This window comes from Harpegnathos saltator, unplaced genomic scaffold (assembly GCF_003227715.2).
Source record: "Harpegnathos saltator strain DR-91 unplaced genomic scaffold, Hsal_v8.6 scaffold188, whole genome shotgun sequence".
Lineage (NCBI taxonomy): Eukaryota > Metazoa > Arthropoda > Insecta > Hymenoptera > Formicidae > Harpegnathos > Harpegnathos saltator.
Window position 1 is genome coordinate 1,166,993 of NW_020229970.1, and position 15,598 is coordinate 1,182,590.

At 38.8% G+C, this 15,598-nt stretch overlaps 1 protein-coding gene across 7 annotated transcripts; it reads left to right on the plus strand.

Annotated features, from left to right (window-relative positions):
- The first annotated feature begins 815 nt into the window (after nt 1-815).
- LOC105180945 (hypothetical protein) lies at nt 816-15,389 on the plus strand. 7 transcript variants are annotated; one of them, XM_025297764.1, is made up of 6 exons: nt 816-1,140; nt 3,773-4,100; nt 4,290-4,475; nt 10,665-10,754; nt 11,097-14,842; nt 14,919-15,389. In XM_025297764.1, exon 5 carries the CDS (start codon nt 11,252-11,254, stop codon nt 14,840-14,842), a length of 3,591 nt encoding a protein of 1,196 aa, XP_025153549.1. In that variant the 5' UTR covers nt 816-1,140; nt 3,773-4,100; nt 4,290-4,475; nt 10,665-10,754; nt 11,097-11,251; the 3' UTR covers nt 14,919-15,389. The 7 variants fall into 7 exon arrangements, with proteins under 7 accessions (XP_025153549.1, XP_025153548.1, XP_011135614.1 ...); XM_025297763.1 differs by lacking the exon at nt 3,773-4,100 and having other exon boundaries at nt 4,267-4,475; nt 11,097-15,389; XM_011137312.3 differs by lacking the exon at nt 3,773-4,100 and having other exon boundaries at nt 11,097-15,389.
- The last annotated feature ends 209 nt before the right edge of the window (nt 15,390-15,598 follow it).

Consider the following 15,598-nt stretch of genomic DNA (forward strand, 5'->3'; position numbering starts at 1 on the left):
TATTGCATTGTTATAATAATTAATTTGTTACAATAACAAGTAAAATAACCATATAACTCAGTGTTCTAATAAATAATGATAAATTTTACTTGTAAAAATTTATGTTATTTTATTAAAAAATTTTTCGAACGAAAATTGCATGGCTTGAAGGACGACACATAACGGAAATGTGGACTTGACCTTGAATGAAGTGACCTTGTCAAAATCAGGCCAAAGTCATTAATGTTTTTTTAAATAGAAACTACGATTTTTTATTACATATTCTTGTAGCTTATCTCGAGAGCATTCCAAAACACTCTAACAAAGTTACATTTCATCGAGTACTTTCCGAGTTATGAGGCTTGGCAGTTAAGGCAAGACCGATCACTGATCCGACCAATTAAGGCAAGATCAATTCGAATATGTCTTTAGCCGTTAATAAGTCTTGGCCTTAGAAGTACGAGATAAAACCTCCTTGCTTTTATTACAATATCCTGTAAGTTAGCAAATATTCTTCACACATACAAAGATAGTATTATTATATTTTTATTGAGTAGTGCACTGAACAACTATAACATTGCTCTGAGAGTTGTCTATTCGCTGGTGGTGAGACAAAGACCGATTCTTCGTTTTTATCTAACTAATCTAGCTCGCTCGTGAATATAGCACAGAATAGAACCAAATAATTATGGACATAGCACGGAATAGTACCAACAAATCGTGGACATTGGCTTAGTAGTTCATGTCCATAAAAAATGGACTCAGTTGGCGCTGCGAATCAGCCAACTTTTCCATAACGCTGTAAATGCAACCATGCCCGCTCTCAGGCTTCTCTCTGCCTGAAACTGGCATCACTGGCATCACTGCATTGTGCAACGGGCTTCACACGTATGCTAAATTTATATAGTACTATCGGTAAAAAAGTGAAGAAATTAGTTCATGCCTATTTGGCAGAAGGCGCAAACTCCGAAGCGCGCCAACACATATATCAGCAGAAAAATAAACTTGATACATTTATCAGGTTAGGAAATCTGTCATCCGAAATGACTTTTTGAATAAACAGTAATTGTATTGATAAAGTGATAAGCAACGAGGCTTATGCAGCTGAGGAAAAATAAAAACTGAGTGACAGTATCATCCTGCATGGAGAAAAGAAAATACGTAATATATGCTTTCAATTATATATAATACTAGAAGCATTTATTGAAATGTGGGCTGGTGCCAGAGATATCTCTTTTGATGTGATCTGTTTGTTATTAATTAATATCAGAGTCATCTACTTAAATATGGGCTGGTTATCATTAATTAGTGCCAGAGGCGCCTTTTGTGACATGAGCTGGTAATTTATTGATATATATGTTTTAGCGTCACAAGTGGCATTGAATAATTAAAAATATCAGAGACATGTTGTATGTTGTAAACTGGATATTAAAGTATTACATTGACTGTCAAAACTTGCTTGCAACTGTGACGTGATAAACAGATTATTGAAAACAGAGGCAATAAATCAGAAGCATAATCTGTTCTTTCAATAATGTAGAATATCAAAGGCATCTAATATGATGTTAACAGATTATTGAAGCAATACGTTGACAAAAAAACTTGTTTTCAATCATGGCTTGATAAATAGATTATTGAAACCAGAGAATAATGCAGGCATAAAATCTTGTTACCTTCAATAAATCTTTTTACTTTCAAAAATGCCAAGAATTTCTTATATGATATGAACAGGTCATTAGACCATTAAGTCAACTATCAAAGAAACTTGTTCTCAACCATTAATTGATAAAAACATTATTGATATATGTTTTCTTCCAATAATATGAAATGCATGCATTATCTAGTATTATATAAACTAGATATAAGTATACAGGATGGGGCATCTAAAACAGGCCACCTGAATAACTCCCACAGTTTTTGAGATAGGAAAAAATGCTTGAAATAAAAATTGTAGAAAATCAAGTAATGGACTGGACAGTGACCTCGAATTTGATCTTGGCTATGATCGTCAAGGTCATTTGGAGGTCAACTTATGTTTTTTAAATAGGAACCCTAATTTTTTATTACACTATTTTATTCTACCAATTAATTTGAACAACATTTGTTTAAAATATTTTTTTCTTTGCCTAATATTTTTTTAGATATTTGAGGAAAACTTGATAACTTTTTCAATATTTAACTTACGATATCTCGCTAACTATTTATCGGAAGAAAAGGTGGTACTAGACTTTCTTGCTTTATTTAGTCTCAAGAATATATTGTTATAATAGTGCCCTGATTTTTGTTAATTTGATGATTTTAAAATTTCCAAAAATCAGCAAGTTAACAAAAGTCAAGGTGCTATTGTAATATGTTCTTGAGACTAAATGAAGCAAGAAAGTCTAGTACCACTTTTTTCTTCCGACAAATAGCGAGATATCGTCAGTTAAATATTGAAAAAGTTATCAAGTTCTCCTCAAATATCTCAAAAAAATATTAGTCAAATAAAAAATGTTTTAGACAAAAGTTGTTCAAATTAATTGGTAGAAAAAACAGTGTAATAAAAAATTAAAGTTTCCGTTTAAAAAACGCAAGTTGACCTTTTTTTTATTACGGTGGGGAAATCCTCATGGATACCCCCGCTCCTTAGGGGGGCGGGGGTTATGCTGGACTCTTACCGGCTAAAACCCCACCGGGGTGTCTGCCAGGCGGGCCGGAGTGAGGGGATCGGGGAGACTGCGTCGGCACTCCCTCCCCGACATCCCGGCTCTGGGGCTCTAAGGGAGTCCCTCACCCAAGTGCTGTGCCCCCCTCTGAGGGAGAGGGGCGCGGCACTCCGACCAGTTGCCCGGTCGGGTTGGTCTCCTGGTCCTAACGAAGGAGAGAGGGGACACCCATCCTCTCTACCGGAGGGGAGCGGGGCCCGTCCCCAAACGAGTAAAGGGTGGACTCCCGTACCCCCTTTACCTACCTTTACCGTCGCGCAGGGGGAGGCAGGCCTTACGCCTGTCGCCTCCCCCCCTACGCGGACGGAGGCGGGCTCGAGGCGGCCAAGGAGGCCCTCAACGAATCGAGGGCGGCTCCTCGGCCGGCGCCACCTCGGGCCTGCTAACGCAAGTTGACCTCCAAATGACCTTGTTGGTCATGGCCAAGGTCAAATTCAAGGTCACCATTAAGTTTATTACTCGATTTTCTACAACTTTTATTTCAAACATTTTTTCCTATCTCGAAAACTGTGGGAGTTATTCAGGTGGCCTGTTTTAGATGCCCTATCCTGTATGTAGTATAAAAGAAAGTTATTCTTTATATATTCAGTAATAAAGTAATTGTAACAAATTTTTATTTATACAACAGAAAGGCAATATAATACAAATGTTTTGCTCCAATATGGTACAAAACACGAAGAAAAGTTAAAATATAATATTTATTTCAAAACAACATTTATTTCAGTCATTGCTAATTTTATAATTGTACATGTATGTAAAAGACGATATATTGCATAGTAATAAATCCACATATCACATTATTTGTAAAAGTCGAAAATATAATAATTGCATGCTGAATTAAATGCGATTACAAGGATAATAAGGATTACAGCAAATAATTTATTTCATAGATCACATGTGCACATATTTTCTACATTGTCATAGATCAATACGACATTGAAATGAGATTCAATTATATCTGCCATGACAGATTACTAATCTATGAAAAACACATGTGACCTATATCAGAACTTGGCAAAATTTGCACATTTTGCCCGACTTTCAGTTCGCTCCGTCTACCACTATTCTTTTTATATTTTCTCCTGCAGCTTACAAACCACACGAAACTCAGTAACATATGACGCGTGAAAAAAAAAAGTGTCAATCGTAGGTGACGCGAAAAGCTATTGAAAACAAATTCACGCATCGTACGTTACTGAACCTCACGTCGCTTGTGGACTGCGCACGGGGAAAGACGTAAGAGCAATACTGGTAGACAGAGCAAACTTAAAATCAAGCGAAATGTGCAGATTTTGCCAAGCTTTGACCTACAATGGTGTTAGTATAGCAGTAGATTTTATTATTGCCGCGCCGCGGCGCCTCACTGTAATACCGACACCATCGAAGTTCGGAATCGTCTTCAGCATCTCCTTGGCGGTATTTATAGTTTGATTTTAATGTTGTCTTAAATTTATCTCGTGATATAATTAATATTTGCTACATCTTAAGATAAAATTAAAAAGGACAATTTTACAAATATAAGATTTGACTATAAATATCTTAAATATATTTTATTGTATTCATCATATTTTAAATTAAACAGATGTATATTTGACGATTTTGAAGACAGAAAGAAGAAAGCAATAGAAAAAGAGAAAGAAGGATTGAAAAATGGGATACAGAATATATCAACAAAGAATAGAGAATAAAACAAAGTGTTGAAGGTACAGGAACGTGCAGATAGCCTGACTATTGTATAATGGAATGCAGTCGTGAATTCAAGAGCGCATGCGTCCCCAAATGCGTCAAGAGGTCCGTTATTTATTGGTCTGTTCTTCATCGCTATTATCCTTACTAGTTTCCACCAAGGTCCGTAAATAGAGGAATAGAACAAAATTGGGTCCTCTCCACAGACTTCTGTAGTATAACTAGACTGCTAACTCCCTTATATACTGTAGCACAAAATTGACCCCAAAAAGTATGTATTATATAAGGGAATCAAACATCTGCGCATGCGGGAGTCTACAAGGAGAAGGGGTATATAAGCAATATGGCCCATCCAATTAGAAGAAATGTGTTTTGATTCAACCAGTCAGACGTGAATGTCGGACACCAGGACGTACATACTTTTCGGGATCATGTATTGAGTCGGAGTTAAGGCCATCATACACAAATGAACGTAAGCAGTAAGACGTAAGCAGTAAAGAAACTGACCAATCACAATCAATTATTCTCGTAAGTTTTAAAATGGCGTCCATAAATTTCGATTATGATTGATTGATTTGCTTATTGCTTACGTCTTCCTGCTTAAGTTCGTTTGTGTGTGATGGCCTTTAGCAGTCTAGTTATACTATAAAAGTCTGTGGTTCTCTCACGGTCGCCATTTTGGAGCTAGAAAATCTGTGTTGGTGTACGTGATACTACGTACGTGTAGTATTATGGTTTAGTTGTATGAGTGAACAGAGTAATCAAAACATAGTTTAAAATGTAATCAGAAGTAATCAAAACATAGTTTAAACACATTCCAAAATACCAGTGAGAATTTTCAAAAGAAAAACAATTACAATGGCGACTGTAGTACAAAATATACAAAAAACTAAAATAATTTTTGACTTGACGGCAGTGCTGCTGAAATGTGCCCGTGCACACCGCAGCGTCTGAGGGGAAACATCCCCTCCATGCGTCTTCACGCATACAACGCTGCTGCTCCGCCTATCGGTGTGAAGCCGCGTCGCCTCATGCCGGCCTCGCTCTAGTGAAAAAGAAAATAATCTTTGCTCCTTCTCGCTCCGACTCAACTGCGTTAACGCGCGTCCGAGCATATTTTGGCTTTCTCGGCGTGGATCTAACAATTGTAAGTCGTGAGCGCGATTATGATATATCGTCGCTGCCGTAGGAAAATCTACTATGTACATTTTCCTATCAAATGAAGATGTTTATATCAATATACATTGGCTACGTTCAGAAGAACAAAATGATTCGTGAGCACTTAGTGATTCTTGCTCCTGATTGATTAATACTTCTGGGTCTATGAAGAATCTAAACAAATGTTCCAGTCACAGACAATAATCACTAAGCGCTCACTGATCAGTTTGTTTTGCTGAACGCAGCCATTCACAATTTTATTCTACATATATTGATACAATGTTAAAGTCTCAAAACATGAACATAGACTTTTTTACGGCAGTGACGATTTATGACAAAATATGAAATAAATATAAGGCGAACATTTATATGTACAGGGTGTTTGAAAGCTTATCATGCAGACAAAAGTTGGAAATAGATTGGGTGTAGCCGAGAAGAAAAGTCATGTACCATAACGTTAAATTGGCAATAGTTACCGAATTATTAATTAAAACATGTAAGCCAACGAGCGCGTAGAGAGCGGAGAGCGGCCGCAGGAAGCACGTAGACATTTGATACAGGCGACAAGAGGCGAGCGCGCGCGACGAGGAGCGAGCGAGCGAGCGCAAGCGATAAGAGGCGAGCGAGCGAGCGCGAACGACGAGGAGTATGCGAGCTTTTTCCTTATAGCTCGCTCGCTCTTCGTCGTTCGCACTCGCTCGCCTCTTGTCGCTTGCGCTCGCTCGCTCCTCGTCATTCGCGCTCACTCGCTCCTCATTGCGCGCGCTCGTCTCTTGTCGCTTACGTTGCCCCTCGCCGCGTGCGCCTACCGTCACTCGCTGACTCCGCCTGTATCAAATGTCTACGTGCTTACTGCGGTCGCCCTCTACTCTCTACGCGTTCGTTGGCTCACATGTTTTAATTAATAACTCGGTAACTATTGGCAATTTGACATTATGGTACATGACTTTTTTTCTCGACTACACCCAATCTATCTCCAACTTTCGTCTGCATGATAAGCTTTCAAACACCCTGTACATATAAATGTTCGCCTTATATTTATTTCATATTTTGTCATAAATCGTCACTGCCGTAAATATGCCGTGATAAGCTTTCAAATACCCTGTATAACGTGCCAGTACGTCGCACAATGGGACAAAAGTGGAGTTTTTTAGATAAATCAATCTCAATAGGACTCAATTCTTAATGTATCGGAAGAAAGTTCTGGATAATACTACTGGATTCATAGGCAAATTGAAAAAAAATAGATACGAGTTTTTTCTTTTTTCATTTTTCATTGTTCAAACAATAATTATTTAAACAAATTATAAAAAAAGTCATTTTTTTGAAAAACTAATAACTCTAATAAACTAATAACGCTAATAAATCAATGGGCGTTATTAGTTTTTTGAAAAAATAACTATAATTTGTTTAAATAATTATTGTTTAAACAATGAAACATGAAAAAAGAAAAAACTTGGATCTGTTTTCGATTTGCTTATAAATCCAGTAGTTAGTTTTGTTTGAAATGCAATAGGCAAAGCACAGGTCGTAGCCACTTTGACCGTATTCTATTTATTTGTAGCGTTTTTATAAACAAAATATACTTCGGACGAGAAAATGACATATACATTTTTTCTTATTTTATCCCGTAGAATCGATCCGCATTATTAATTTTTCGAAAAAATGACTCATGATTTATTTAAATATTTATTAATTAAACAATGAAAAATGAAAAAAGAAAAAATATGCATCTTCAATTTGCCTATGAATCCAGTAGTTAGTTTTTTCATGTCACTACTGGTTTCGGCATGGGCTTTAATGCACGCGATAATTTAACGCGATTGACCTTTTTTAACATTTTCTGCTGTTAATTACATTAACAGGAATGCAATAATCTAAAATCGGCCCTGATAACTTTCTTTCAATTGAAATGACTAGGGCTGATGATTTGGACCGGGTAATGAATTACCCGGGTACCCGCTCACTATCTGAAATATGTTGAAAATACCCGGGTACCCGGGTACCCGCGCGTATTACCCGTATTTTTATTATTCGTGTTTGTTTAAATTATCTACCTACTTCATGTCAAACTTCTGACCGTCTCGATGACATACGTTAATTTAATATCGTAATCAGATATAACCTGCATTTAATAACTGCGTTTGCTATTAATTATGTCGCGTCCAAAAAGTTGGGTATGGAAATATGCTGTTCCGTCAGAAGATAGAATGCAGGCGAAATGTAAAGCGTGTGGCCTCATTCTAAATTACGTATATTTCGCAACGATTTCGTTTTATGGATGTGATTATCCATTCTCTGAGTCCGATTGCATCATTTCTTCTGACAATCTTTTATTACATAGACACTCGAGTAATACGGATAATATGGATATTCAAATAATATAGATTATGCAAGTAATATGGATAATACGAGTAATACGGGTAATACCCGGGTACCCAGGTAATTCCCGTATTTCCCGTATTTCAAATAGTGAGAGGGTACCCGGGTATCATCAGCTCTAGAAATGACCTTTTATTAAAAAAAAATTTATTCCGATACATCAAGAATTGAGTTCTATAGATTGATTTATCTAAAAAACTCTACTTTCATCCCACTGCGTGCGACGTACTGGCACGTTATATATATAAATATTCGCCTTATATTTATTTCATATTTTGTCATAAATCGTCGCTGCCGTAAAAAAGTCTATGTTCATGTTTTGTGATTTTAACATATTGTATCAATATATGTAGAATAAAATTGTGAATGGCTGCGTTCAGCAGAATAAAGTGATCAGTGATTAGTGATTATTGTCTGTGATTGGAGCATTCTTTTAGATTCTTCATAGACCCAGAAGCATCCATCAATCAAGAGCGAGAATCACTAAGCGCTCACTGATCATTTTGTTCTTCTGAACGCAGCCAATGTATATTGATATAAACATCTTCATTTTATAGGAAAATATACATAGTGGATCTTTCCACGGCAGCGACGATATATCATAATCGCGTTCACGACTTACAAGGGGAGGACGCATCGACCGGGAAACGGTTTGGAACGAAACTTACGGAGTTAATAGTACTTGACTACTAATAACTCATGGTAATAGCATACGACGCAATATCTCTTCGTTTTCGAGAAAAAACGGTCTAAAGAAGAGGTAACAAAGTGTACGAGTTAAGAGAGGTATTCAACGAAGCGGCGTAGCACAGCAGCGAAGGTAACGAACTACCGAGCTGACGGCTGAGGTTCGATCCCTGCTGTATGGTTTTTTTTTATTCTGTAAGCAAAAATGAAACAGAAAACATTAATAAATAATAAAACTGCATTTCTTAAATATATTAGTGTTTGTTAAATATATTATTAATGATTTAAATTGCAAAAAGACCGTAAATCTTATCTATAAAATATATAGTGTATGAGAAAATTTTTATATAATAATTACAATGGAAATAGGAATAAAAATATTGTTATGAAATGTATAGGAATGCTATTAACCCTTTGCGGTCGATGCCGCCACGGCATTCGCAAGTCGTCGTAGAAGTCGATGCCGCCAGGTTGGCATTTATGATCGCCTGGCGTGCGGCACGGCAAATGAAGCTAGCGATAATGAAAGAAAACTATCCTCCCGATGCTAGATTCAAATGTTTAGATCAACTTACAGATATCCATGTTTATCGATCTCTTCGAAATCGGCCGATCGCAAAGGGTTAAACTAATATGAGATAATTTTTCGTAATCTTATATTGTATATATAAAATATTTATTTCTGTTACAACTCTCTATATTGTGTAGAAGTCGTATTGTGTTGAAGTTGTGTTGTGTCTTTATCTCTTCTGGCAATCCCCCTCCAGAAACTTCCTTCGTGTCATTCTAAACGATCGTTAAGAATGACGAAATGATTCGAGCATCGGAACAGTCGTCAGTAGAACAAGCAGCAGTGTGCGTTTACTAGTGATACAGAACAATTCGGTGATCATATTTAAATTACATATATCATAACAATGTCAGAGAATCCTTCAACAAGCAAAATAGTTGATGTAGAATCGCTAGAAGAAAGATCTTTTGAAAATGAAGATTTTAAAGGTGAATTCACTAATGCTCTCATATATGCGAATTCTATTTACGAGAATAATGAATTATTATCGAAAAATCCTCCAGCGAAAATATAATATATTTTTACTCCTATTTCCATTGCAATTATTATATAAAAATTTTCTCATACATATTTTATCATATATATTTTATAGATAAGATTTACGGTTTTTTTGCAATTTAAATTATTAATAGTATATTTAACAAACACTAATATATCTAAGAAACGCAGTTTTATTACTTATTAATGTTTTCTGTTTCGTTTTTATACTTACAGAATAAAAAAAAACCATACAGCAGGGATCGAACCTCAGCCGTCAGCTCGGTAGTTCGTTACCTTCGCTGCTGCGCTACGCTGTTTCGTTGAATACCCTTCTTACTAACTCGTACACTTTGTTGGCTCTTTTCTTTAGACTTTTTTCTCGAAAACGAAGAGGTATTGCGTCGTATGCTATTACCATGAGTTATTAGTAGTCAAGTACTATTAACTCCGTAAGTTTCGTTCCAAACCGTTTCCCAGTCGTCCTCCCCCTTGTTAGATCCACGCCGAGAAAGCCAAAATCTGCTTGGACGCGCGTTAACGCAGTTGAGTCGGAGCGAGAAGGAGCGAAGATTACTCTCTTTTTCATTCGGCGAGACCGGTATGAGGCGATGCGGCTTCACACCGATAGGCGGAGCAACAGCGTTGGTGCGTGAAGGCGCATGGAGAGGACATTTCCCCTCGCAGGCTGCGGTGTGCACAGGCACGTTTCAGCAGTATTGCCTGACGGTACGTGGTTAATTAGCTGAGCCACGGTCGCCGCCATTTTCGAACCAAACCGTGTGAAATAGATGAGAAGACCTAACTTTGTTCCGTTTCTCTATTTACGGACCTTGGTTTGCACTAGCTCTTTTTTCCTCTTTTTTTTATCAAGTTTCTCAATTATATATTTCTATTTTTTTCGAAGTCCTGAAATTATACATTAATTCAACGATAAATTACGAAAACTAATATTTGTACAGTGCTTCGGTGAATTGTGACGCATCGATCATTATATGTGAATTATCTGTTCAAAGCAGGTAAGAACATTATCAAACAAGGCTACGTATCGGAAGTTCACTCGAGGAAAAAACGTTGCGTAATTCGGCCTAGAACATCATCGATCACAGGTATTTCTATATAAGCAGATGCGCAATATGATATTCAGCATACATGTTAGTGATAGTTGCAATTAATGGTACAGGGACGTGCCGTGTCCTGTGCAAAACCGAAGCTGTCTTCGCGCGGTGACTGAAATCTCTTGTTTTTTTTTTTATTGCTTTATGCATGTTATTATGCGTGTCGCATATCTTGTAATGTCTGGGCAAATGTCAAAATTCACAGTGACAATTCACGTTGTACTTTCTTTGTCGGTGAAAATCATCTCGACCTTGATTGAGTCGAAAGCGTTGTTCTCCGGAACTTTAACACTATGAACCAAACGAAGTGGACAAAACAGTTTTTCTTTCCAGATTCGCATGAACGCTCGTGTTTCGCGCTTTCGCTTTCGAATGACGATCTACTTGAAGACAAGTGACTTCAGGCCAAGAGCAAGCAGGTATCTTCACATATTGGTTAGTCGGTCGTGTATGTTCAAGTTCCGTTTGTACCCCTAATCGGCGACACAATGTTCGCGACGCCATACTTGAACGCAATTCAAAAATTGCCGGGTGACACCGCCAAAGAAAAATGGAAATGGCTTTGGAAACTGAGCGAAGATCAACAAAATGCCAGCGGAGATATCGATCAACTGTCGTCGGAGCTACAGCCGCTATTGCACGTGAATGTCGCCATCAAGCAGAAGATATACGAGGACGTAGCGTCGGCCTTGAAATCCGACGATCTAACCGTAGTGCGACGCGCTCTCCAGGCCTCCTGGTTTTTCGACGGTAGCCACAAGGACGTCGTAAATGTAGAATACTTTTGCAAACATATCTTTCCGTATGTCTCCATGAACACGAGAATGCATATCATAAAGAAATTCGCCCTTAAACTGAAGGATCCACAGTTTGCGCAGCAAATGTTCATAGAAGTGGAACACATTTTCGGCATTCAGCAGGCCTTGCCGTTGATCGTGATGTGCGACGAGGATTTCATTTACCGTACAATCGTGGAGAAGAGTATCAAATTGCCTATGACGATCGCTAAGAAAATCTTCCGTAAGAACATAGATTTCATGGTGCGCTACCTTAATTCGCCCGATATCTGGAAAGGTTTTGTCATGGACGATCATTTCCAAGTTGATATAAACGACTATAAGAGCTTGTTGCCGACATTGGTGAAGAAGCGACCGGCCGCTTTCGCAAAGATCTACGAAAGATATTATGGCAGGACATCATTGTACATAAAACTGAGTAACACGTGCGTCAATGCATTCCTGAAGAATGGAGTAGAGTATCTGATACGAAAGCCGTCCTTGTTTATCAATAGATTGATACCACTCGACAAGATCCACGCGACGATAATTGAGAAGATAATTCCGAATCTGCTGCCTGAGAAGATCGACAAATTCAGCGTGAACGCTGTGTTGGAGTATTTGAAACATTACCCGGAGAACAAGGCATTCGATCTTCTGTGTAGATCTTACTGGGAAAAATACAACTCTGACATTCTGCATACACCTCGAAATGTGACGTCCAAATTACTGAAAATAATGCCCGTTAAGGAGCGCATCAAGCATGCCAGGATCAAGATGAAGCAGGACGAACTGCGCGACGTCAAGGGCACTGACGTGACCGAGTATGAGGATGCCTGGATCTGTTACCTGCCTACCGCGGAATCGATACCGTCTCTGAAAAATTCGATAAAGACGGCCACTACAACAAGGGAGAGACTGGGCTTGTTATTGCGGATGATTTACACGTGCAAGGTGAACAACGACGAGGAAGCGTTCATAGACTACCTTAAGTATTTTCTAGACAGGCATAAGAACGAAGAGATATGGGCGTTCGATCAAATGTTAGATACCATTGCCTCGCTCTATAAAGTGTACAGCTTGAATGAAAATGTTTATTCCGTCCTGAATGACATCGTAGTTACGTTTTATGTAAAATATGGTTATGTCTCGCGGGATATTCTCTTGGGTCTGATCCATTATAGGCTTCAGCGCGACATGCCGATTGTAGAACAGATTAAGATGTTAATAGACACGCTAATGCATGGGTATCCACAGACCGTGAAGTTCCAGTATATATTTCAAAAAAATCCAGACTACGTAAGGCAGTGCATCAGTGTTTGTATGGAGGTCCTAGAAGAGAAGAACAAAACTGAGGATTGGAAAATACGCACGAAGAACTTGCTGCTCGATCTTGTCTTTGCGATATACTATCTCAACGAGGAATACAAGAAATCGCGCACAGAAGTCAAGTTTATGACGGTCCGTGACTACCCGTGGCTGTTGCCTGCTCTATTTGCAAATACCCAGGTACTTGGTGAATATTATTACAACAAGGACGTGGTCGAATTGTTTCGCAAGTACGAGCCGGAATTGTACAGTTTTTGGTTCGTGAATAAAGAAGACAGATATAAAAACGACGTGGAGACGGGTGCGGTGATGGGAACGCTGAAACGGGATCCGCAATCGATATTAGACAATTGGAAGATGTATTTGTGTGCTTGCCAAGTACATGATCGCAGAAAGAACATGCATCGTTTCGTCAGAGCGATACGTTGGTACAAGGACCTGCCTATCCGGTTCCTGGATTATTGCCGAGATAAGTGGCAGCAAAATAAAAACCCAAGTTACTTGATTATTATGACATTGCTGATTCGTGGAGACACTGCGGCGAAGTTGGTGGAACCTTTGATACCCACGCAAGTATATTGTCCGAAAAGCCATGCTGGGGATCTCAGGGAAGACTACCTTCTTGTGAGAACTATACCGCTGGTCATGAAACTTGCCAATCCGCTAGTAACTCCCGAACTTGTGGTCAGATTATGCGAAGCGAACATGCCAGTAGCGTTGATGGCGTTGATGTACATGTGTAAACGGTACCCATTGCCGAAAGTGATATCGCTCGCGGAGAATTTCTCGGACAAACGAGTCAGTATTATGAAGCACGGTATCCGAATAATGTACCTAGTGGCATCCTTGCAGCAACTTGAGGATTTCATCCCATCCATATGGCAGAAAATAAAACATCATTCGATACGAACTGTTTTGCTGACGATCGTCCAGAACTTGTTGCTCAAGGATCCAAATGACCATAGTTGGTCCTTGTTCAAAAAGGTGATCTCAATGATGATCGTCGAGAAGAACTTGTCCTTGCTCCCAGAACTAAATCCGATTGACATATCTGACATGTACACCATGGAATACATCGAGTTAATGCTCAACCTGATAGACAGCATGTTAGCGAACGGAGTGGAAATCGAAAAAGTGCGCAAATGCATCAGCAGTATATTAGAAATGTTGGCTCGACAAACTAAAACGGATCTACCGATTAGGTACGTCGAGAAGTTACTGCCCGAATATCTGTTTCACCAGATCGAAAATGTAGCAAGTGCAGCGACAAAATTCGCCGTAAATTTGTGTTTATCACTTGCGCCTACCGATCCGATGTACAAAACTCGTATGGAGATTTTCTCCGACGTTTTCAAGGAAAAAGTACAGAGAAACTGGGGAAAGTGCCATCAGAAGAAAAGTGATTTTTATCCGATCAACTATGCCGTCAGCGAGTTCATCAAGAATTTCGCAATCACTGCTTCCCGCGAGAAATGCTATATTTCGCGAATCTCCGAAATGATAGAGCTCTTCTTATCCGTCTTAACGCCTCAAAAGGAACCCCGTTCTTACTTGCTATTAGTGTATGCACAAGACTGGTTGACAAGTACGTCACTCGAACAATACGGTCTGAAACTTAGTGCGAGAATGCCTAACTTGATTGAAACGTTTTCGCTCATGTTTATGCCCAACATGATCGATATTTTCAAGTATCATCTATTCAGTACGGTGAATATGAAAAACTGGGATAAATTCAACAATTTGAAGATCGACTTTACGCTTGATGTTGTGAATGGTCTCATCGAGACCGGCAACGTGGAATCCTGTTTCATGGCTGTGAATTTGTTGGTAGAATATATGCCATGTCGCAACGTGAGATACTGCGGACTTATCGAAAAGCTCTTGAACATGAATCATTCTGGTATCACGAGTCTTTTAAACAAGCACAAAAACCAAGTTTCTTACCATAATGCTAAGTTCGATATTGACGACTGAGTAGGTACCGCAGGAACTAAAAGTAAATACTCGCGAGTAAGTTTGAGTTGTATTTAATTCGTTATATTTTCGATAGTGACCTTCGATGACGCCATATGCTTCGCGACGACATCGTGAGATTGTTTATTGCACAATTAAACAACGATTTCCCTGCGAACGTGATTTCACACGTCGTGCACACGTGAATTTATTCCCACGCGGGTTTCCCCGCGAAAAAAAGGAAGAAGAAAAAATCGACAGTCACAGGCATCAAGTTCTCTCATTTGCAGAGGCGACTTTCTGTTTTTCTCGATGTGCAGATACATAGCTGAGGCGTTTAACACGCTATTAGTGGTCTTCCGGAGGAAATAAACACACGGCAATAAAAGTTTATAGTTAACGACTCGAGAAAGATGAAAGAGCCACCTCTCTCACGTTATATTTAAGTTTCCAGATCGCTAACCGCTGTAGAACCCGAGCTGGTCTCGCTGTAGAAACCGATGTGTGCGATAAACATAACAATGCAATGTTAATAAAACTTTTCCAAGCAGCTTGGACGGGGATGTGATGTTGGCGTAACGTGCATCCGTTTTTCTCCCTTTCTTTCTCTCGGTCTTCATGCATATTCAGCATGTGTTTGAATACAGCATGACACACGAATGTATTCAGCACGAGCATGGATGCATTTTTCGGCACATAAGCCTCTTTTTTATTCAATAATAATCCGCGAAATACCATAAAAATCTTTCTTGATACGTGCGACATGTATTATGCGGC

Coding starts and splice junctions, on each gene's coding strand:
- LOC105180945 (XM_025297764.1), top strand. CDS start 11,252: ATGTTCGCGACGCCATACTTGAACGCAATTCAAAAATTGCCGGGTGAC.